The sequence below is a fragment of the Pezoporus wallicus genome, unplaced genomic scaffold (assembly GCF_028554395.1).
Source record: "Pezoporus wallicus isolate ANWC-B61680 ecotype Strahan unplaced genomic scaffold, APGP_CSIRO_Pwel_v1 contig_8209, whole genome shotgun sequence".
Lineage (NCBI taxonomy): Eukaryota > Metazoa > Chordata > Aves > Psittaciformes > Psittacidae > Pezoporus > Pezoporus wallicus.
Genome location: NW_026637192.1, coordinates 205,010 through 229,085, shown reverse-complemented (window position 1 = coordinate 229,085; position 24,076 = coordinate 205,010). Strand labels below are relative to the sequence as shown.

Here is a 24,076-nt window from a genome sequence, read left to right as displayed (position 1 = left end):
TTCTTTGGAAAGAAGCATCTGCTAAAAAAGAAAGAAGCAGGCCAGACTTCATTGATCTTTGCTGATAGCAATATACATTATGAGCTTAGACATTTTTAATGGACACTTGCAGGAATCAACCAGAGCAGAATTACACTGGTAATTGTCAGGAGTACACTGACATTCTTTAAATTCATGTTAAGATGTATTCTTCAGTTCATTGACATTCTTTCAGGGCTGGAGGGCTTATAACTCCTAAGTTAGTAAAAATTTTTAACAAAAAGTCACCATCAGATTTGGCAGAACTTCTCCTATCTACAAACAAATGACTGCCCATTAGTCTGCCCCACAAATCTTTGCACAGAAATCACACAAAGTGAGAACTAATGCCTTAGAGAAAGGGTGGCTCAATGCTGCCTAGCCACTTACACACGTGCCAGTGCTGCAGGGGGCCGAGACTGATACCGTCATAGCATTCCAGGGCTCAATATAATTGCAATAACACTAAAAGGAAAATAAAATACCATGCTGTTTCTATAACCTCACTCAAAGCTGCCCGCTGTCTCCTGAGGTCCTGTAATCAGATGCCGGGTGAGAGATAAGTCATCCATTAACTGCTTGTCTGGAATGCTAGATGATCTCAGTTATCAGCAAAAATAATTTTCTATGATGTCAATTTGCACTGCTGTTCAACGTTTTTGTAAGAATTAAAAAGCCCTACCTGCTACATGTTGTAGGAATCAGGATGAATCCTAAAACATATTATGCATGTGAAAAAGGGGAAACCTATCAAGATAGGCTTGATTTTTCTCTTTTTCTTTTGGTTCTACTGCAGCTAAAGCTGAATTGATTTTTAAGTGCCTCTAATTGTCAATCTTCCCACAAATTCCAAGCACAGCCTTGGAGGAGATGGAGAATTGGCAGGTCTACAAACACTTTTCAAAATCCTTCCCTCTCATGAAGTATCGCATTACAGTTCTTTACCACAGTTTTATCTATCAATTCCCCATTTTTTACTTCCTCTTCTTAGGGGTAATAGGTGCCATATTTACCACAAGTGTAGACTGGTCTTTGCTTTTGTCTTCTGCCATTACTATCTGCAGTGAAGCTAAAAACACCCAGTACATAAAACCCCTTCCAGACTGAAACAAATCTGTGTTCACAGAATGGTTTGGGTTGGCATACTTAGCTTTTCATTAGAGAATCTTGAAATAGTAAAGCAAGATTTACTGAATCTAAAGCTGTCTTTCTAAAGTAGATAGTGATTAAAAAATCATATGGATAACAATATGAGAAATACTTAATTCTGTACCAAAGTCACGTTGCAAGTTTTCTCAGCACCCAAAGCAATTGCACCGTTTTTCTGGATTAAATACAAAACAGCTGCTGTTGGAGGAAGAACAACTTTTAAAACCTACATGGGCTTCAAATCTTGGGACACAAAAGCGCTCATCTCATTTAGCATCAAGATTTCACCCAGAAGATTGGAAGCAGTATGTGATGCAGAAAGCTGGGGTACAAAGCCTACTTTGGACTGTTGTGAAAATAAGACTGAGTGATGAGGGATGGAAACACACTGAACTCCCACAGAACAGCTCTGCCATCCACCAAAAGCCCGATCATATACCTCCCCATAATGCTAGTCCATTGCTGCACTATTTAAGGCCCACAGCTGGTGAGCGTATAAACTTGAGTTTCAGATATTGTTCTCTGTTCTTAAGAGCACTCAGGACAAAGGAAAACAGACTGGCAGAATGCATATATAGTATAATGCATCCATCCAAAAACCACATGAAACTCTTGCAAAAGATGTGCAGTTTCTCATGTCTGAAGCATATAGTTAAAGGACAGAGAAAGGATCATCATTTCCTCACACCTGGAGGGAACACAACAACAATCTGCTCATTGGTACTGTATTCATAACAAGTAAGAGAAATGTTCTTCCCACTTGCTTCATCCCTCCAGTCTTTTATAATGATGACATGCCTGGATGATGTCAATTTGCATATACAGCCTGTGGAAAATATGTAGATCAATATAGCATAATGTGCAGTTTTATTTGCTGGCATGCGTGTGTGTGTTCACATGCACATGTGTGTTCACATGCACTTGTGTGTATATGAAACTCAGCAGATGGATAAAGTGAGGCTTCCAACAGTGCCTATTTGTGAGTAACTTCAGTACATTACAAAATTTTGCCCATAAAATTCTATAAGCTTCAGTTAATCTGTTAAAAATCAAATCAATAAATAAATCTGCAATTCAGCAATTGTGTAGACAATACAAAAGCTGACGTAACTATAATGCTGTCAGAACAAAATCCACAAAACTTGCTTGAATGTCTGCATGCAACTGTACACTGCAAAGAATGCATTTGATAGAGAGTATATACAGGCCACCATCTTCTAGGGAATGACTGTGGCTTGAGATAGGAAAGAGCACAAAGCCAGAAGACAGTAACTTCCTGAGAAACTGAAAAATATGCCAACCAGCCAAAAGACAAACAACAGCCTATCTGGCTAAATTTAGAACCTCTGGTGAAACTACTCTGCTTCCTTCTGAGAATAATTAGGTCCAGCAATGAAGTCCTAAATAACATAGAAATATCACAACAGGTATCTTAAAATAACTTCTTTGCACACTTCAGACAAGAAAATCTTGTCTGTCAGCTACCTATCCAAAATCTGCAGTAATTCTGATATTCTGTTACACTGTGTAATATTGAAAAGAATTCCCTTTAGCATGTAAGAGACCAGATCTTTTCCTCCATGAATCTAGATGTAAGGCTGGGCTTACTAGCACTGCAGAGAATAAAATCCACTGTTTTCAACTGGTATTACCACCAGAGTCTCTTTCCTTCTTTTTAAGGTACAGTCAAACCTTGTTGGCAATGTTTGTTAGTTTCTGTCCATTAAAATAATTATGACTCCCAACTACACTGTAGGCCTATTCCATTTTCCAAAAATGAATGGGTAACATTGTGGTGCTGCTAACTAAATAATCTGAGATGCTTGTTACTAATTTTATCCACTTTAGCAGAGCATCTGTGATGGTTTTTGGTTGCCTTTCATTTATTTACATTTGAGTTGCTCCCTTTTCCATTCCTAACCACTTGTAACTAGCAGCTCACTAGCTGTTTATTCTCAGTAACACATTCAACAATTTGACATTCAGAATCTCATCTGAAATGCCAAAGCTAAAAATGGGTCAACAATTGCATTATAAGTTCCACTTCTACAGGATTCTGAACAGCGAGTAGAATTACTCATTTGTCACAAGCCTCAGGCACGAAGAGTTTTCATCATGGCACCACCTCTTTGCTCAGCTAGTTTCAAAGGGAAAAAGTAGCAATACATACAGGCAACTAAAAGCATGCAACACTGGAACAGCCATGCCAAAAGATCAATCTTGCAGATCTGGAGTATGTTTGAACCATGTAATGTAAAACTGTTTTCATTTCAATATATAGTGGTCCCCAAATGGAGGTTCACACAGCGTTCACTAGTGATGCAGGCTTGTTCTACTCGCCAGTTTTACAGACATTAAGCCCGCAGGAATAGAATCATAGAATCATAGAATATTGGAAAAAACTTTTAAGATCATCAAGTCCAACCATTAAATAGCTAGAAATCTGTAGTCTGCTTTCCTGTTTGTGCTTGGATTGCTATTGCAATGCAACATGAATGGAAATGGAAATTATCAACATCAAAGAATCAAAGACAGCTATAGGTCTGCAGCAAGGGGATGTGTGTCAGAACAGCAGGGAGCCAAGTGGCAACAGAACACACATGAATGGGGTGAGAGAGCTGACAACACAGGCAGGATAATGACAAAAAACAGGAGTAGGGTCCTGGAGAGAAGGAAAAGGAATCCAGAATGATAGGGAGAACGGAATTATAGGCAAAATCATCAATTTTTTAAACCGGAGATGTAGCATTTACTGATATAAATAAAGTGTGTGCCTTTTAAACCAACATAGATTTTCCATCTATGGGCTGTCACAGTGTCATGTGTCTCTAAATGAAGAGGGTATGCCTCTGTTGTCAGACAGGGTCCACACGAAGGAGAAATCAGAAAACACCACATTATCACTTAACAGAACAGAACGGAAGAGTCATGGAGAAGGTAAAATTAAAAGAATATTCTCACTGACATGTATATTTAGACAAATTATACTGGTTGTGGGGGGAGTAGAGAGGGATGACAATGTCTAAATGTCGATCCGATCGGGTTGCCCATGTGACAAGGTCCTGACTTGCTATGTGCCCTTTGGGTGACTGAGTACTCACGTTCTACATCTATCAAAGCAGGTAATAGTAGTTACCTTGTTCACTATAGTGTCTTGCTCTCCATCAGAAAAAAAAATAAAAATCCTACAATGATAATGATTTTTATCTAAAATCCTGCACACAGAAGAATTTACATTTGCAGTTTTACATTTCATGACACAGTTTACACTGATGAAATTTGAAATCCTATGCTATTTTAATAATATTCTGTTGAAACTTTATATCCTCAGTCAACATGCTGCATGCACATGTACACACAGTGCCAGCTGAACACAAAATGTTCAAGGTAAACAATGAGCATGAGGGATGATTTTCTTCCTCAAACACATATACATCCATTCCTTACCCTTCCCCTCTAAAAACCAAAAATGTGTTCAACAATGCAAGGACTGTAAAGACTATATTCTTACAAACACTTTCAGGGAAAGGCTAAGAGAATAGACAATAAAAGAGGAATCAATTCTTTGCTCCATTTTCCCCTGTCAATCCTGGAAACTAGCTAAACTTCAATTAAAAAAAAGATGCTTTGACTACATACTAGACATCTCACAAAGAAGAAAATCACCGAGGTTATAAAAAAAGAAAAGGACCCTTTCAAATAACAGCATGGACAACTAGCTCAGCCTAGGTAGAGGTACTGGGTTTTGTGGTCACAACCTGTTCACATGCAGGGGTAGATAATGGTGTAAGAGAATGCAAACTGAGGCAAGGCAAGTCAAGAGTTTTGAAACAGCTTTGTACTTTTGAATGACCAACATGTTACTAACTGCAGATGCTGCCACATTAATTTCTATGTAAAAATACAGCTTTCTTGCACTGAAAACGCATCGTAAAATTCTTAGAATAAAACCTAAAAATTTACCTCACATTTGGACCCTGTTCCCTCAGGTTATCTTTTTGCTCACTTTTCAGCTTTTCCATGCTAGTCATACATCAGGAGATAGCACCCTTCGGAGAAGGCATCAGCAAGAAGAAACTGTATGGTATTAAAATAAACTTCTAAAGTGTCAAAAATGACAACATTTGAATAAAGAATGGGCTCAAAAATTGAATTAAAATTAAATTTTAGAGTGAATCTGTGGAACCAAAATATCTTTTAAAAAGAAAAATTATCATCTATTTTTGTCCAGGATGCTTGCCAAATAATATCCATACACAAGCACAAACGCACATAATCACTGCACAGAGCACAATTATACCTCAGGCAGGCAATGACTCAAAATGAAGCTGCTAGCAGATGCATTTGAACTGGAACACTTCTGCAACAATAGCTCATTTAAGTTTCATTATTTTACAGGTCTTCAGAAAAACTGCAATATCTATCCTTTCCTGGAAGAATCCACTCTATCTATGATGAAGTTCATTTGCCACTCCACATGTGAAAGAACAGAATGGGGAGCTTGGAACAGGGGCAAAGCAAAATGGGAGAGCAAATGGTTTAAAACACGACTGGATTTGCAACATTTACAAAAACCTCCTGAGTACTCCAAAATGCTCATGAAAGTATATTTCTGATCTCTGGTTCTCAGTGTGTCTGTGCTGTCTGCACATAACAGATATGAACAAGAAGTACATGACTTGAATTCCAATAAAACAGCAAGAAAGTCACTGAAGTAGAACAAATATAATGGATTTGCTCTTTATGAGGAAGATGAAAGTTCAGAATCACTCCTTTGCAACAGATTTACACAGGACTCTTCTTGGCTGGAGTTGCTCGAAGTCTAAAGCAAATCAGACCACTGACATATGGCGACTTACAAATCAAAACAAAGAAGCCAATGGACTGAGGAGAAGGAGGTAGTTCAGCAGACTTGGGGATTAGGAGAGCAGATGAATTGCAGTTACCTTGTGTGGCTGTTGGATGACAGGCTTTCCCAGGGCTGTACGCTACAGCCGGTGATTGCATAGGCTCCTCCGCAGCTCCCATCTAGTTTTATCAGCAAGGCTTTTGCTGCGTTCTCAGCTGTCTTCCGGCAGTCATGAGCTCTCTTAAGCATTTGAGTGATGTTTTCATCACCTGCCTGGTCCCCTGGTTTTCAAGCAAACAATCTGTTTCAGAGCTTTCAGAAGGGTGATAGAAATTAAGGCAAGAGTAGAGATGCTTCTACATGCTCTCAGTTTATATCAAGAAGTTGACAATAAATTACCAATCGGTGATGTAAAAACAACTTTACTTCTGCCTGAGTATCAGTGGTAACTAATGCCTGAATAATGCATCTCCCTCCCAGCCACAAGCTCCAGGCACTTGCTGCTCTGGGTACATGTCTTAAGTAATGTTTTATCTTAGCTTGTTTGTCTATTTGTAAGGGTGTGCATTAGGATTAGGTTAGGATTCTCAAAATAATTCACTGTAAAAACATTTAGCCTTAATTACAACTTTTACTCCAGTCACTCCAGTGGTGTTTGATAGTGCAGTCATTTCCAGTGCTTTTTCTCAACCACCTTCAACTCAAGCCTAATGGTTTGCCAGAACACCTTCTTACAGGTTGCCTTTCCAGCTGAAGAATTGCATTACAGCTTAGAAGCAGCCTTTCAGAGTTTACCATCATGAATCCTAAACTCAGTGAAAACTAGAACTGATGTTTCTTAATTTGATAATAATTTCTAGTGGTTATACAGCATTGTGCAGCTGGTAAGCCATCTCTTTAGCAGAGGGAGGACATAAACCACCACTGTCACCATACTTACAGTCTTAACTCCAGAAGAGTCATTAAAGTAATACACATTAGTGGCTATACTGAAATTCTGAACAAACCTACAATTTATTCATAGTTTACCAAATTCAATGCAAAGATGTCAGAAAGTATTAACAAACCCTCCCATCCCTGGTTTGCTCTATGTCACATTTTAATTTTATCCTTCTTCAAGTCAAAAGACCAATTACCCAAACTTCATACTTGCTAATTGAAGTGCAATGCACTAGAAAATAATGTGAAAAAAAATGGAGAATTTTCTGTTAAGAGCAGCTGCATATGCTTAGCTCTAAGTGATGCAGAAGCAACTCCCATGAATTTTCCACTCACAGATGTTGATAAAACTTGGCTGATCTTCAAACAAGAAAATCTGCTATCTAGGCATTTTAACCAAATTTAATGGTGAAGTAAAGGTATGTAAACCAAACAACTTCCCCCAAGTTGCATATGTAATGGGAAATGGTCACTATTTCCACTAAAGGGCTGTAACTCTTAATACCGTAACTAGGAGCTGTAGACAGACATCTGATAAAAACTAAATGACACCTTCTTTCATAAAATGCATGTGACATGAAACCACAGTCAAGCCCGAAGTATTTCTCTCTTCTAAGATTTCTTTCTGTCACCTGTGTGAATAGAAAATCCAAGACAAACTCACTTTCGCTGGCCACTTATCTCTGCCAGCAGGGAAAGCTCCCTAGTACACTGTGGAAAGGAAAGACCAGAGTCTGCAAAAAAGGTGGATGAAAATGTCAGACCTCCACTCTAATGTTTACTGCATGGCACACACTGCACAGGCCAAGACATGTACACAAGGGCCTGCTTCTAACACTGGCAGAGACGCAAAATAAGGGACAAGGTTAGCAGCACAGCAACTGTGGGCTGAGTGCATCTAGGCATCTGAAACACGAGGTTGACCACATCAAGCCAGATGGTCACTCTGTCTCTGAAAGCTTCCTGTTTACACTTCAGTGATTTCTGAGAAGCTAGTGCTGTAGTAACTGTCTCAGCCAGGCAATTACTACACCTCAGCATAGCATGAAGAGATATTTTTCTCTCTCTGAAGTTTTCCTCCTCTTTCTACTTGAAGATTACTGTTGCTATCTTCTCCTATTGGTAAAAGGAATGGGGCTATAAAACCCAGATTAACATTCATTGTGTAAACACCTCTTTCTATTTGAAAACCATAGCCAGCAGCTGTACCTGCACAATAGTGGCTCATTCCGTTACTTTGTAAGCAATATACCAAAAAACACCACCACCTATCCACAAGATTAAGTACCCACAAAGTAAGAAATCCAGAACTTACAGGCTAACGTCCCTGAAAACACAGTAAAACATTAGACAGAGTGTTTTAAACTTTCAGAGAAAAAGTAAAATGTGGACTGTAAAACTACAGCCATTTTTTTGAACACTACTCAATGCTGCCTTTGTATTGTCTTATCCCAGTTTTTCATAGACTATATGCAGCTTCTAGGAGGTAAGTGTTTCTGGTTCAACCAGTATCTGTCCTTGCAGTTAACACAGCTGTATGGCCCTAAGACACATATGCTCATGAGTATTGTTTAATAATTCCACTCTGTTCAGTTGCATGCCTGTAAGTGAGTAACTTTTGCCAGAATAGACATCCCTTTGTCATAACATACGTAGGTGAATTTAGACTGCTGGTGAACTTTACGACTCAATTCCAGTCTCCTTTTCCCTAGTTTTTTTGGTGTGTTAAATTATTTAGTTATTTAAAATCAAGAAAAGACTGGAAAGCATTGTTAAGTGATGGGTCATAAGCTGATTCTCTGTTATAACTAAGTCAAATGGTAACTGACATGAAAAAGACAAAAAAAAGTGGTTCATTGATGTCTTACCAACAGAACCAACACCTGCAGCTTTGAACTGCCCAAGAATGAGACTCTGCTCGGTTTCTGCCAAAGCCAACAGCAGCTCATATGCTTCTATGCACTGTTCACTGAAAGAGAAAATAAACCACAGAAATCTCACAAAATATATGTACTATTTAGAGGGGAAGAATACCTGCAACAGAGGTAGGTGATGAGCTGCATGATTCCCTATGTCTAGCGGCAGGAATATTAAATGACATAACATGCACAGCTTCTATCACAAACATCCAACATTCTGTCTTTCCTTCTGATGGTCCCAGATTGGTCTCCAGTAATGTAACAAGTTGAAAATGGAAGAGAATGACCTGATGTGAAGTAAGCTCCGGAAGCATGCTTTGAACAGTCAGCAATACAAACGGTAGCTGACACAATCCCTTTGAGAAACTTTGTTCAGGCCTTCTTACTATACAAAATAGAGTATTCTAAACTCTGCTAATATAAGTATACTATGCAAAGTATGCTAAGAAGAAAAGACAAGAAAATACTTCTTGCTCTATCCTAGCTGTAAGATTTTCTTCCTTACAACACAACAGCTTCTCAATACAGTTGTGAGTCACTCATTCCTGTTGCATTCCAATGGTTTTGAAAATATATTAATATGTCTATTTGCAATTTACATTTCCTTGTAATTTGGTCAAGGCTGATAGTAACAGAGCGTTCTCTAAAAGGCCCAAAATTTGTCTTAAGACCAGAACTGCCTGTTCTAAATTAGTTGCAGTTAGAAGAGTTAAATGTCACCATCTTTTACATACAGTTTAGAGCAAATTTAGATACGCATAACCAAATACCAACCAATTCATCCACAACTCCAACTGATGTAATATAAAGTCACTCTGAATTATGCGGAGTACAATAATACTCCTTGATCCACTCTCTTGAGAAAGGTGTCAGCATAATACAGAAAATATCGTATGACTGGATGGAGCAGAAACAGTTTGAAGCTACACACAACCTCTAATTCAAATGCTAATTCGGTATTTAAAAATAAAAAGATAAATATGTACATGTCTGTTAGATTGAGTTGACTACTGCTGGTAAACCAGGGCTGAAATACACTTGTATCAGTCACTTCAGTTTGGTAGTTTTTCATGGAGTTTAACTAAGGGGGCACTTTTTCAAATAGGAAACAAACCTAAACAGTGTTATTATGGCACACCAACCATTTCACTCTCAAAGACTTCTATCAAATATCATCACTCCCTCTTTTTCTCTCTGAAACACCCTCTGCGTAGGTACACACCTGTACTGCAATGCAAGCCTGAGGGCTGTGGCATTGGACTCGTACTTCCCAACAAGCATGCTCATCCTTTCAGCATTGCTCTTGCACTCTTCCAGTGTTATTGTCAACAAGTCATTCTGGGATTTCAAGTGCTCAATGCGGCTGCAGAAAAGGAAGTAATTTGTAACCTTAAAATTAGCTTGCAGACACTCTCCTGAAAACTTGAGAACAATCATAATTTAAAACAACAAATACCATCTGGTCTATGCAAGGTTTTTAATGAAGCTGCCAAAATCTGTAAGTTCTGTGTTCCATATCAAGAACCAACAGGATAGTTAATTTCTCTTAGGACAGCCTCTTCTCCTCTCCTCCCCTCCGCATAAAATGTAGTTATAACCCTGTACAACAGCAGCAAGCAGAAAGCTTGTACCCTTATTTTGTAGCCACAAGACAGCAGAGGCCAGTTTCATAACAACCTTTTGCTTAATTTTATTTCCTCCATTCCTCACTTTCTGGTGCCACATTTGGTTCTTGTTTTAAATGGTGTATTCATTAGTGCAATGTGCGGGTGCATGTAGGGATCATGCAGCTGCATAAATTCCCCCTTTCTTTGAAACATCCTGAATAACCACTTCACTTGAAGCCATATTCTGGTTGTGATTAGAGAGGTAACTTCCAAAATACAAGAAGGCCATGAAATCTCCAAAAGTTCTGGCAACAGTAAAAGAGAAACTCATATCAGAAATTAACTGCAATATTCTTCTCACTGAGGTTAACTCTGAACCTGAAAATGAGGCTTCAGAATATCAGTATTACTGTTTATTCTCTCTGCTAACAACTGCACTATATGTCAATGTACTACGCCTAATAGTTAAAGTTGGACATACACTGAAAACAGGCAAATGATTTCAAAATCTGGACAGGCACCTAATGAAGAAAGTGCCATCCAGAATTCTAAAATCACTGACTTCTTAACAAACACAAGAAGAGCTAGTATATCGTTTATTCAGTGACCAGAATAAAGCCCTGACTTTCCTAGCTGCTAGAATCATAGAATCATAGAATGGTTTGGGTTGGAAAGGACCTTAAGACCAGCTAGCTCCAACCCCCCTGCCATGGGCAGGGACACCTTGCAGTAAACCATTTCACTCAAGACTCCATCCAACCTGGCCTTGAACAATGCAGGGATGGAGCATTCACCACTTCTTTGGGCAACCCATTCCAGCACCTCACCACCCTCACAGTAAAGAACTTCTTCCTTATATCTAACCTGAACTTCCCCAGTTTTAAGTTTTAACCCATAACCCCTTGTCCTATCACTACAGGGCCTAATGAAGAGTCTCAGAAGCTTCACATACTGTATCTTTTTTGACACCTCCTGTATGGATACATTGTCAAAGCATAATGGGGCATTGCACAGAAAAAGTAAGGAGATCAAAAAAAGAAAAAAAGGGATTAGATTTTGCAGCACTACAAAAACATGAGCTACAAATAAAAGATTGTACTGATTAGACTGAATTTGAGATAGCTGTGGGAAAGAGAGAACTTGGCAGGAAACATGCTGAGACATGATTCTCACATTCCTCATCCACAGTTTTTATCTGCCAAAAAAGGACATGAAACATGGATTTTGATAGAGTTTAGTGCAGTATTTTAACAGCAATCAGAAACATGTAATTTTTCTTCTGCAGACAGAAGTCTGTTTACTGGTATATATGCCACACCACCATACATCAGTACATTCATTGATAAAGTTAATGCTATATTTCTGTTTCTTCAGGACAAAAGGAAGCAAATTCCAGAATGATGGAGAATAAGTTATGGGAATCTTTATTTTTCGCAGTTTTGTGCCTTATGAAAAAAGATGCCATGTCTAATTGGTCAGCAAATTGTCACAGGTGAAGGTGTCATGCTGATGTAACAATGCATGACCAAACTGTCATACTAATAGAAAGAATCCTTAGTATATGATTCAGTCTTCATCAATTACATTCTGTAGTATCTGAACTACATTCCATGGTAGATGCCATAGTTGAGCTGGGACTGAACTAAGAAAAGGATAATAAACCTGTTTGTTTGTTGGTTTTGGTTTTGTTTTTTTTAACAGCAGACAACACATTTGAGCCTATATAACTTTTCACCTTACCTATTTAATCTTTCTGTCTCCACTTCAAACTCTCGGATTTTACTCTCAGAGATAGCAGATCCATGTGAATAAAGAGTCTGAAATATTTCCTGGATGTTTGAGCAGTCTTGAAGGGAATGTGCCAAATGTTCAGCCACAGTACTAGACACCTGCACATGGCAATTAATACATTATTGTGAGTAGGTAACAACTGGATTCCTCTAACAGTAGTCTGCATTGAGAGCTGTATTTGCTTGCATGCAGTCACTTCAAGGCATTCATTATTCAGTTTTTATCACGAATTTTAAAGTTAATGAAATATTTAAAAGTTTCCACTTCAAGAAATTATTTTGATTTAAAATTCTACTAACCAAAGGGTGAAGCCCACTGTTTCATCATGTACTTAAAAAGCCTAATATGCAAGTCATTTATTTTCTTGAAAACTTAGCAAAAAGCAAGAGCTAAGTTCTTCAGTGAAACAAATATTAACACATAGTAACAACAGCATTATGGATGGACACTGGCATCACAAAGCAGAATGTGGTTCTCTGTTGACTGGAAGTTGTGAAATGCAATTGAACAGTGTTTCCTTGAAGAATAATATTTTGGAGGAATTGACTCCAATATTATCCTCTCGAGGTCACTCAGAGAATGATTTCTAGCCATCAGCTATGAGAAAATGAGATCTTAATAGTGGGTGAAATATTCTCTGTTGAAATATTTTTCCCAAAATAACTTTAAAAGTATTTCCAGTTAGCAAGAAAACAATGCTTTTAATTGAACGCAAATAATTTTCAGAACGTATCATGCATGTACGTAATTATTAGTCCTTACCCCTATGCTGCTGATTTCTGATCCTAAGACAGGCCTATCAGATGATGAAGACTCTGATCTTGTCTTTGACAACTTCACTCTTTCAGCAATCTGGAAGTCAGAATGCTGCACAGGTTACAAACTCAATAAAGATTACATAAAATTTATTTGTTCACTAGCTACACTTGCAAACCTGGAATAAACTTCAGTACAACATAGCTGTAAAATTGACACCTGTGTTGTAATGGAGAATTACAATAATTAGTGCTTAAATCCTTTATGCAGCTAAAGTTTATGGGCCTGCTTAGGATACCAGAAACTCTGGAGATTACAGGTGTCTCCTAGTTCATCACACACTTGTACAGCAGCTTTGCAAAAGCTGTGCTTTTCCCCGATAATCACAAGTACTGCTGGAAAACACAATAGCTCACCTTGGCTACGGGAATGTCATTGCTACTGCTGCTTGTGCTCAGCTCTCCGGTACTGGGGTTAATGGGTCGACTGGCAGAAGTGAGACGACTTGGGCTGGATGGGCCTGTGGCCTGTACGCTTTGTAAACGTGTTTGCAGCTCCCGAACCTACAGTAAAACATAACATACTGGTTTTTCCACTTTTATGTTTTAAATAGTTTGAAGATTTTCTCGTTGTTTAACTGAGCCTAATTGCTTCTGGCTTGAGCACTGAAGTTGTATTTTGTCCTGTGGTGGCTACAAAGTTTTCATGTGGGAAGCAGATGAATGGACATTGTTTTAAAAATTCATTGTCAGTTATTTTAAACTATCTGCAACGTGGAAACATGCAAAAGTAATACTGTAGAGTACACAAAGTTTCAGCATGTTTTATATAACCTCATAAGTGCAGCTGTACTATACGTATAGAAATTATTCTCTCTAGGGTGAAGCTAATGCTCCAGCCTATGATTATGATGTCCAAACAAATCAAATTAAGATCCTACTGTTAATGGAAAGCTCCAGTGTTTAAAAGACTCCTGACATAAATATATCAGATGATGACTTTGACATAAAGGTCAGAGAAATTCAAATATTAATTGTGCTTTCAAACCTACAGTTAAGTAAAGCTACCAAATAGTGAGTAATGTACAGACATGAAAACTCCAGCAAATTACCCGTCTGCAGAACTGCTCTGTAAACATACACTGCAAACACTGCAAACACTGCACAGTCCTCAAAACACCAAAAGATTTTAAGGATTAAGGGTAAAAAAAATCTGCAGGAGCCAAACTATAGCTGAGCTAAAGATTATAGTATTTACCCTGGAACAGACAAAGAATAAATGGTCTGCCTAAGAGAAAACGATTATGCCACAAGGTAAAGTGACAGCTCATTTTTCCCACAGAATCTCAAAGAAAGAGTGTGAGATGAGAGGGAGAAAGCCACCTGAAGAGGAAACTTCCCCGAATATGGGGAATTTTCTGTGCAGATTTTGTTGTTAACAGTCCATCTACAAGATGGAACTGGTGAAATTTTACCAAAGGCCCAGTGCAATGAGGCATTGTTTAAAAGCAAACAAACAGGAAAACCACTAGGGATGTATTCTCCATAAAAATCAAATCCCTGCCTCAAAATCTGACTTAAAAATTGCTAAAATATTATTCCATGCCCACAATCTAGTTCTGGAAGATTTCAGTGCAAAAGCAAGTAACAGTCAGAATTTAAGGCAACCAGAGTATTAAAGTCACTAAAAATGCTAAGCATTTGTTAACTCCAAAGTTTAAAAACATGTTATGTTAGGATAACATTATATAAAACTTTAATGCAGATAGGTTTCCTTTAATGTTTGTTTTTTGTTTTATTACTGCACACTGACTATTAGCCATGATTACAAAGCCAATTATTCTTAAGGATCTGTAAAACAACATTAGCAACAGAAAGAAAAATGAACACAGCTAAGACTGTAGCCAGTCAAATCTTTCCTCAGGAAAGCATTTACAGAAGAAAACTCAAAGCACAGCACAGTTATCAACCTATGCAAATTGCTGCTTTCAAACTGTATCATAGAAGCAACCACAACTTACATACACTGTCTACTTATTCATGCTTCTTGATGTATTCACTGATTCACACCTTCATTTGAGAAATTACATGCTGGATTAATTGCTATAAATGGCTGCACTAACTTTAGCAATGCTGAGTACTGGATGGTAATTCTGAGCAGGATATGGGTCACAAGTTCATATGACCTATAAAATCACCTATCTCACAATTCACACATTCACTAAGCTGGAGCCTCACCACTGGATTGCCCACCCACCAGAGCGCCCAGAGGCAGCTTAGGTAACTATTTCTGGTCATCAAAACCTCCACTGTATATAGAGCAGTAATGCACCATCTCCTCAAAAAGTACTTTTCCACACTAGTAGTTATTTTACTGGAAAAATAAGGAAGACCAAAGAACAAGAATCAAGAAAGAAAAAAAAAAGACTTCAGAAGACCCAGTTTTTTCTCTGGATCCATGAATGCATGAGTTTTGAAAGGACAAGTATGATTAAAAATATCTGACCACCCTGGCTCAATGCTGCTACCCATTTTAAGTGTCATTACCAATATAAATTAATGTGAAGGTAACATTTATTAGTAGAATGAAGGTAATTACAGTAATGCACATGAGGCACAATAAGCACTTGGGAGAGAGAGGAAGGGCAGGTCTTACAGGAAATGGATGATAAAATTGAAAAATCTGATGGGTGAAGACAAACAATGAAACAAAACCAAAAAAGCTCCACTGAAAGACAGGAAAGTGTGGATTTGTGAGTTGGGGAGGAATAACAAGGAAGGATTTAAAGACAGATTTCTTCAGCTCTTGCATCATATTAGGACATAAAAATTGCCTAATCATCCTAAAACTCTCAACTGAAATGGAATGTGGCTGACTGGCAAATCTAATTATATGATCAGGAAAAACAAACAAACAAACAAACCACCAAAAACCAAAAACCGAGGAAAAAATGAGAAATTCAGGAAAGAATCTGTGAATACCACAATTTAAAAAAGGAAAGAGCAAAGATTTTCTAAACAACTGGAGGAAGTCCAAAGAATTCCAGAAGTAAAATAGTGCTGGAACCTCAGAAAAAGCAGAAGCAGCAACATTAAATCAGACACAAGGCAACAGAACCATTAGACCTGAGAGCAACAGATAGCCTATATACCAAACAGATGTTTGCATGTGACTTACAGATGTTCTCAAATTATTAATATAAACTTAAATAACTGGAAATTTTATTTAATTACTACTTGATGTTTAGCAATATGAACTAATTGTTTACCATTTTTTTCCTCTGAATGCTGAGAACTGGAGTAGGAAACAGGGAAAACAATTCTTCCTGCCATAATACCTTAAGAACTAAATAAAAAGACAGCAAGAGTAGAAGAGAATACACTACAGTAATGCTGGATTTCTGAAAGATTTCATAAGTCATTAGCAGGCATTACAAACATGTTTGCAGAAATGCATAGTGCGCTACAGAAAATAATCTGGCAAAATATACTCATTATCTACAATCATGAATCTAAAAAAAATAATTTTACTCTTTGTATTTTACACATGCATACTCATAACTACATGATTTGTAGTAATATCCTAAATTATTATTTGTAGTAATATCTTAAATTAAAAAACAAACAAAACAAACCCACAGATAAAGACTACCTGTTTTGTCACTGATTTCCACGTTCAAAAGACAACTGCTTTTGTTCCCAAACCAGTTTCAAAAAGGGACATGGTTGTGATTCTTTTCTACCCTACCTGTGGCCTGTTCCATCATGCAGCATCTTTGAACCCTTCAAGCAGTTAACATTTTTACCACTCCAATTTTTTTCCTTGCTACATTGTGGAGGAAGATGAAGTGCAACAAATCACACGAAGTGAACAGACCTCTCCCACTTTCTAATTTATCCATGCATACTGCAAATCTGTGGAGGGTGGCGTGGTTTAAGCCCAGCTGGTAACTTAGCACCATGCAGCAGCTCACTCACCTTTCCCCTTCCCCCTTCCCTGGGGATGGGGAGGAGAATCAAAAGAACGTAAACCCCATGGGCTGAGATAAGAACAGCTTGGTAAATGAAGTATAATATAACACTGCTACTACTACTACTACTAATAACAGGAGTAACAAGGGGAGAGAATATAAAACTAAATAGGGAAGAAAAAAAACAGTAAGCAGCAGTGATGCACAATACACTGCTCAGCACCCACCAACCAATATCCAGCCTGACCCGAGCAGCAATCCGCCCCTCTGGGTAATTCCGCCCAGTTTATATACTGGGCATGACGTGCTGTGGCATGGAATAACCCTTTGAACATTTCAGGTCAGGTGTTGTATCTCTGTTTCCTCCTGGTTTCTTGTGCTCCTTCTCATCACAGAGCATGATAGACTGAAAAGTCCTTGATAAGGCAAGTGCTACTGAGCATCAGTGTGTTATCAGCATTGTTTTCAGACTAAAGCCAAAACACAGCAATGCACCAGCTACTAAGAAGACAAATAACTATCCCAGCCAAAACCAGGACAGAAGGGAAGATGGAAAATGAAATAATCTGGAAATAGATTTTGGCTGCTACCTCAGGTTTCTGGTGTGCACCAAGAGACAAGGAGACAGAACAGTTCGAGGATCACTTTAAACTGCAAGCTCACAAAGGCCCATAACATAACATATCAGCCTTCTCTAGCAATCTGAAACAATACCTTCTGATCCCAACACATGGTGCCAAACAAGGATAATGAGCAGCTTGTGCGAGCTTCCTGTTACCCGAGAACAGTCGGGGCTCAAGGATGCCTGCAAGGCAAAAGATCTGCTGCTGTGGTTTGGGTAGGTTTGAACTTCTTGCAACAGCAAGGTATTTTGGGAGAGTCCTTATACTAAAATAAAGTTTCTCAGAGTGGGGACAATCCGGGCAGCTGGAGGGATCACACATTAAAAATGGCACTTTTATGCTCCTCTGCAGATTAGTTTTCATGAAGCTCTTAAATTGAAGATACCTAAAATACTAAGTCTGGTTTTGTTCTGTTCAGTTTGGTGAATTCAGGTGAGTTTGGAGCACATACAGATTGATTTTCGCAACTAAAAGCATCTGATTAACTGAACAAGTTGACATATGGTAGAGAACAGACTTGACAGACTTTCAGAGCTGGAACTGCCTTTTCACTCTAGGCTAAGTTCTTCAGAACAGCCTCAGGGAAGCCTGAACGCTGCCCACACCTACTGCTTCTCATGCCAGCAGGCTGCTTGGGACTAATCATCTGGTAACTTTCATGGGCAGCAATTGCAGTCACGATGGAATTTATATGCTGTATCAGTGCTGCTCATCTGACTCCCGTGGTGGATACAAGAGATTTTGTGTAAGGATGCCACATTACTTCTACTACTATTTAAGCCTGTTTCCACAAATAACAGTTGTAAACAGTGCTGACTTGATTACAACCTTATTCTCATGTAATAATAATCCCATTATCTAGTACAGAAGTTTCCCAGCATTTTATCTGCATTACTAGATTCAGGATTATGGTCAGCTATGCGTAAACATTTTCTAAGGCACTGACTGGCCCAGACTTTAAATAGATCTGATTTTTAATACAGCAATATTATACAGAGGTAAAATAAACCTCTGTGTTATGAAATTAGCTGCTACACTACAGGCACCCTACAGAAATAAGAGATTACCTCATTTACTAATGACCCATAAGAAACAAACTACATATGTATGTTGTCTCTTAGCTACTCTTCTAGTAAGCAGCTCACTCTGTTAACTGAGCACAGTAAATACCTAATTTAATTACATCTCCAATGAGCCTGAGACAAATGTATTGAAAGCACTCTACTTGATTACAGACTGTCTAAAGTAACAGAACTATCGATCTGGTCAACTTCAAGCTTACTCACCTCACCCAATTTAATTTGAGAAGAACAGTAACTAGATTTTACTTGGAACTCCTTCCCACTCTCCAGGGGAATAATCTGAAGTAACTTTGAGTTCAGGTGGCATACAGAAAATATTTGATAGGTCAAACATTTATTTTGTTGCAACTATGGACACAGAGTTACATCAAAAATGCAAATGTGGTTTCCAGTGAGATAATTACATAGTGTTGCTCGCCGGGTCATATGCCATGAACAAACTTCTCTGGTGGGGGTAATAAAGTGGTTGTTCTGCAAGTTCAGGATGATACTAAAATCCGTATTTCAGTAAAGTCCTGTACATGTGCAAACTAAATGAAAACTATCGGGGGGGGGGGGGGGGGCACTGGGCAAGACATCCGTCCAATCTGTCCAAGAAAAATTCCCTTAATTAAAGGAGAATGAACATTTAAACTGGCTTGCTCTTTACAAAAGACAGCTCACAGTCTCTACAGAGCAATTCAAGACTCGCCGGGGTCAGTGGTCTGAACACTGTTTGGGTCAGTAATATCCCCGCTGCTGCTACCATCTGTAACTGCTCTAACCACTTAGGTGATCAACAAGTTGATGACCTCAATTCTGTTTCCACCAGAGATGCTTTCCTTTGGATACAATCCTAATGTAACAATCCTGGTTTTAATGGTTATCCCTGCACAGTATTTAATTTCATGATATAAACTTTCCCTATAACTTATTATTTATGTTTATACATAAATTATATATATTTATATATACATAAATTGCATATGTAGTTCATTACATATAACTTTAATATTTTAAAACTCCATATACAAAGTAGTAGCCTTACTCCTTACTGTTTCTTCAGAACCACAGTCCTCTTGTCTGTTAGATACCTCATAGTCTAATTTCTGGCCTAATACAGCCGCAAGTGGTTTACATTAATCCATTCTTGCTCCAGTTTTGTCCCTATGTTTGAGTAGCCATTAGTTTTCATTCTTACCTCCTTTCTCCAGTACTTGTAAAGAGAAAGCAAATTCAGATTTTCTTTGCAGCTTGAAGAGGACAATCTCTTTAAGTCACTTCTCAAAGTAAGCTACCCATTCCCCTGAGCATCTTCTACATCATTTTTGCCAATTTAAGCAGAACTTTTTCAAGTGTAAACAGTAAGAACTACATATAACATTTCAGACCAGATCCCACCACTCTTTATACAGTCTTTCCAATCTCTACTGGAAATAACTTATTTGGTGCAACCTAGGATTGAATATGCCACTATGCATCAACAGCTCCACCACTGCTGATCCCTGAGGGTACAAACACCAATTGTTTCTCTTTTTCTGTTTTGGATTTTTTTTGGTTTTTTTGTTTTTTTTTTTCTGAGGAGCTCCTGGCTGTCAGCATAAATGCTTGCTACCAATCTTTTTAGCACCTTAACCTGTATTCTATACTTCACAGAAACATAGAATAGTTCGGGTTGGAAATGACCTTAAGACCATTTGGTTCCAACCGCCCTGCCATGTACTTCTCACACATTAAATCTTTCTCTATTAATTCTGTCTTCAAGGCTACCTATTTTTGACTTGTTTGATATCCCAGTACTTATCTGTATCATCTGATAGTGTCAATATCTGCATTTGTGTAAGCAAATTTCAGAAGCAAATACTCTGTCCTCTGCTCACTTACCCCCTTCTTCTCCCACCCCCATCCTGCAACCTGCTATAATTCAGCAGGTGCATAAATGCTACTTCTGTAGCTCAAGGGGTAGTATTGCCTCTGTTTAAAACAGAAGAGTCAGTATAAAACCAGTCTTCAGGACTGAAGACGTCTTACACTTACAGTATATCATAAAAATAAATTTTACAAAGGAAAAGTTGAAGTGGTCCTGTTTTATGTGACTGCAGATTACTATTCTTCCCTCATCACACATACCTTTTGTTAGTGTTAAAGAGAATCTAGACAGTTTTTCAAAGGTAATTTGTGACTCTGTCTCTGAGGACTGTAACACTCACACAAGCTTCATGCTAAAATGATACAGTCACTAGGAAACTACATTGTTTCAGCAACAGTATTTGTCAAAAAGGTTGATCTGCTGCCAGTAGGTAAAGAGCAACACTTACAGTAATTTTACCAAAATACAGTCGCCTAAACTGTCACTCAGATTTAACACATAAACTTGAAACTGCCTGTTCTAAAAACAAATTATTTCCCATCTAGCCAAAAGTCTGCAGATTCAACAGGGACCAGTTAACAAATTTTAAAAGTAATTGAGCCTGAGGTCATGTTCTTTTGGAACTTTCATCCTTTGTGCATCATTTCCCAGGTTACTTTACTCTGGACTCCGCACAAAGCACAAGGGCTTTATCTGACCTTGCAGCACTACAGAATGTAGACAGGCAAGCAGGACACAGCTGGGACTATTCATTGTTCAGTTCTGAGAATTATTACCCTCTGACAGGAGTCCTGCTCTTTTCCTTTCTCCTAATCAGAAACTGAATTCCCATCAAAAAAAAAGAAATATCTGTTGCTTACAGGAAAAAAAATGCCTCTCAGGAAAAATCACTAAATGAACATCTGCTTTCTTTATAGTCGAGTTACATATGCTTCCTTGGAGACGAGTATCAGGTTTTTTGGTAACTCATCATTTCTGATATCAGGTTGTTGTACACTCTGGCTGTTCATCACACAATCTTTTTCAACTATGTTCAGGTTTGTTCCAGTTCTTTAATTTGTATGGCTCAGCTTTAAAAACAAAAAGCCCTACAGTCAGTGCAGGAAGCAAGATTAAAGAGAAGCTTGTTGTAGTGACAAAATTATACAGGTTAGGAAGAACAAGAAGCATGATCAATACAGTAGCCTTACCCTTCTACGCAGCCTGTCCCTTTCTTCACGAATAGCATTCATGGTGGCCTTGGTCCTGTTCAGCTCCTCCTCTTTGCTACACAGCATGGCTGTGAGGCTCTCATTCTCTTCCTGCAGGCCAGCTAGCTCCTTTTCCCATTGAGATCTCTCTTCAGACAGATTTGGATAAAGGTCACGTCCCAGTACACACTCAATCTCTTCCACAGTCTGCAAAAATACAGTCATCAAAAACCAGAAAGGAGCAGAAAAAAAGACTGAACAAGACCAATGGTACAAAGGACATGTGTGCAACACGCAACTATAGATACAGTTGTATGTACATACCAGCCCCACAACACCATTAGTTTGCTTCTTTTGCTTCATAAGTAAATACAAAAAAAAAAAAAATTGTTGCTTAGTTTGGCCATTTAATCAAAATATTTCATACTGACCAGCATACATTTTATGAGCAAGAGAAACATGTCACCCAAGAGTGACAGCAATTGTGGTAGTTTTATCTCAGAACACTTTAAAACAAATTAATGACACCTTGTCATGGGTAAGCACTGTGCTGCTTGTTTCTTGCCTGAATGACAGGCAGAAAGCAGCAGCCTGTGAATGTGCATATCACGGAGTTTTTCTTAGCTCTGAACCAACTCCACAAAAGAGAAAAGAGTGGGATAGTAAAAAAAGAGGAGCCTCCTTTCCCATGTTGCTAAGCACGTTCTTTCCTAGAGGTGAGAGAGAGATAAAAGAAAGAACGCTGGCCTCAGCTAGGCTTATGTTATATAGAAGATGTTACAGCCCTTGTAGTGACTACAAAAGGCAGTAAGCTTAAACTTCTTTTCTAAAAGAGCAATGCCTTGTATCAGTTTCACTTGGACCTACACATCTGAAACTATGACAAGGTAAGTTATTTCAATACCACATGAAGATGAATTTAAGTTCTGAATAAGCACAGAGTGGTTAATCCTACAGTCTGAAGAGAACTTCTGTAACGGCAGGAGCATTCTTTCTTGATGATGCCAGCCTTCTTTCAAACAGTGCCTCTTCATTATTGTGTTCTCCTCTCCCATCTTCACTCAAACTCTCCTCTTTCTTCCATGCTTTCTCCTCACCCCTCTAATGCCAAGTTCTGCTGCTGCCTCCCTCTACCTTATTCCCGTGCTCCTAGTGTTGCTATCTGTGCAACCCCTCCTTTCCCAAAGACTCTTCTCCTCAGAGCACAGCTGGGGTTGATAAGCCTGGAGCAACACTGAAAGACTGTAATGAAGTAGCAGGAACAGGGGCTTATCACAGAGCTATCTTCAGACAGGCTGCTGCTGTTTCTCCAGACTCCACTGCTACCATCTGCCTACACAAGTACAAAGTTCAGGCAGTGACAGCATCAGCATGCATGTGACAGTCATACTAAGGGCTGCCCTGTAGTCCTTAACAAAGCTGAGGGACCTTTCTGCATGTGGCTATGCTCCTTCATTTTGACATGACCAATAGCCTTTTGCTCACTAAAATATTACCACAATTCTCCTGTTTGACAACCAACATGCTACCATCCTCGATGGTAAATAAAATATCAATACTATACATGGATATACCTATGTAAACTACCAGGGTTTTTATTTTTTTCTAAAGCAGTATCACAGAGCAGTTTTATCCAGCCTGCTGCTGCACAGCAGATAAATTAGGTATAATTTCATGGATCACAGGATCGCATTGCAATGTAATGTAGTAAAGAAGAAAAAAGCCAACAGTCAAAGCAAAAGACAGCCAGAATATTTCAGACTTCCTTTCATGATTCCACTCATTTTAAGTCTCCAAGTTCTCTGTCTGAGAAAGCAGGAAAGGAGCCATGGGTGGAACTCTGGAGAGGAGCTTTACATGTAGGTTTTGCTATATTAAACATATTGATGACACATTTCTCTAGCTTATAATGGGACCATGTTGGAGAGATTCCTATCTTCCTGAAAGGTTAATAACCTTATCATGCTATCACTTGTCAAACACAAACAATCCCAGGCTCTATAGCATAGGCAGTGAGGAAAAGTCTTCCCCAAAAATGGCTATCCATGTAGAGATCACATGAAAACAAAATGCCTGCATTTTGGACCAGGAAAAAGTTGCTGACAGTTACTTATGAAAATTTGGCTGTAGTTAATTTGAAGCAACAGCAAATAAATGGGGTTAAAATAAAAATGTTGAGAATTAAGATTATGGCAGCTACTTTTGACAGTTTGTTGAAGCTACCTCCTGTGCAAGTTTTCATTTCATCTCACTTTGGAGACCTCTCTGGACCTTACATAGACCAGCCTCTATCTGTTTTCCAAGATCCACAATCTTTCTCTTGGTGAATGTTGA

The 24,076-nt window shown here is 38.5% G+C and overlaps 1 protein-coding gene across 8 annotated transcripts in view; it reads right to left on the bottom strand.

The window, feature by feature from the left end:
- The window catches only part of MCC (MCC regulator of WNT signaling pathway), a 206,424-nt gene that overhangs the window by 18,557 nt on the left and 163,791 nt on the right, over positions 1 to 24,076 (bottom strand). For all 8 annotated transcript variants that reach the window (XM_057403871.1, XM_057403872.1, XM_057403866.1 and 5 more), the window contains 7 exons: positions 21,743 to 21,949; positions 13,445 to 13,591; positions 13,035 to 13,124; positions 12,222 to 12,370; positions 10,097 to 10,237; positions 8,824 to 8,924; positions 6,114 to 6,297 (listed from right to left, as the gene is read on the bottom strand). In XM_057403871.1, coding sequence (XP_057259854.1) covers positions 6,114 to 6,297; positions 8,824 to 8,924; positions 10,097 to 10,237; positions 12,222 to 12,370; positions 13,035 to 13,124; positions 13,445 to 13,591; positions 21,743 to 21,949 — 1,019 coding nt within the window. The remainder of the gene's footprint in view (positions 1 to 6,113; positions 6,298 to 8,823; positions 8,925 to 10,096; positions 10,238 to 12,221; positions 12,371 to 13,034; positions 13,125 to 13,444; positions 13,592 to 21,742; positions 21,950 to 24,076) is intronic.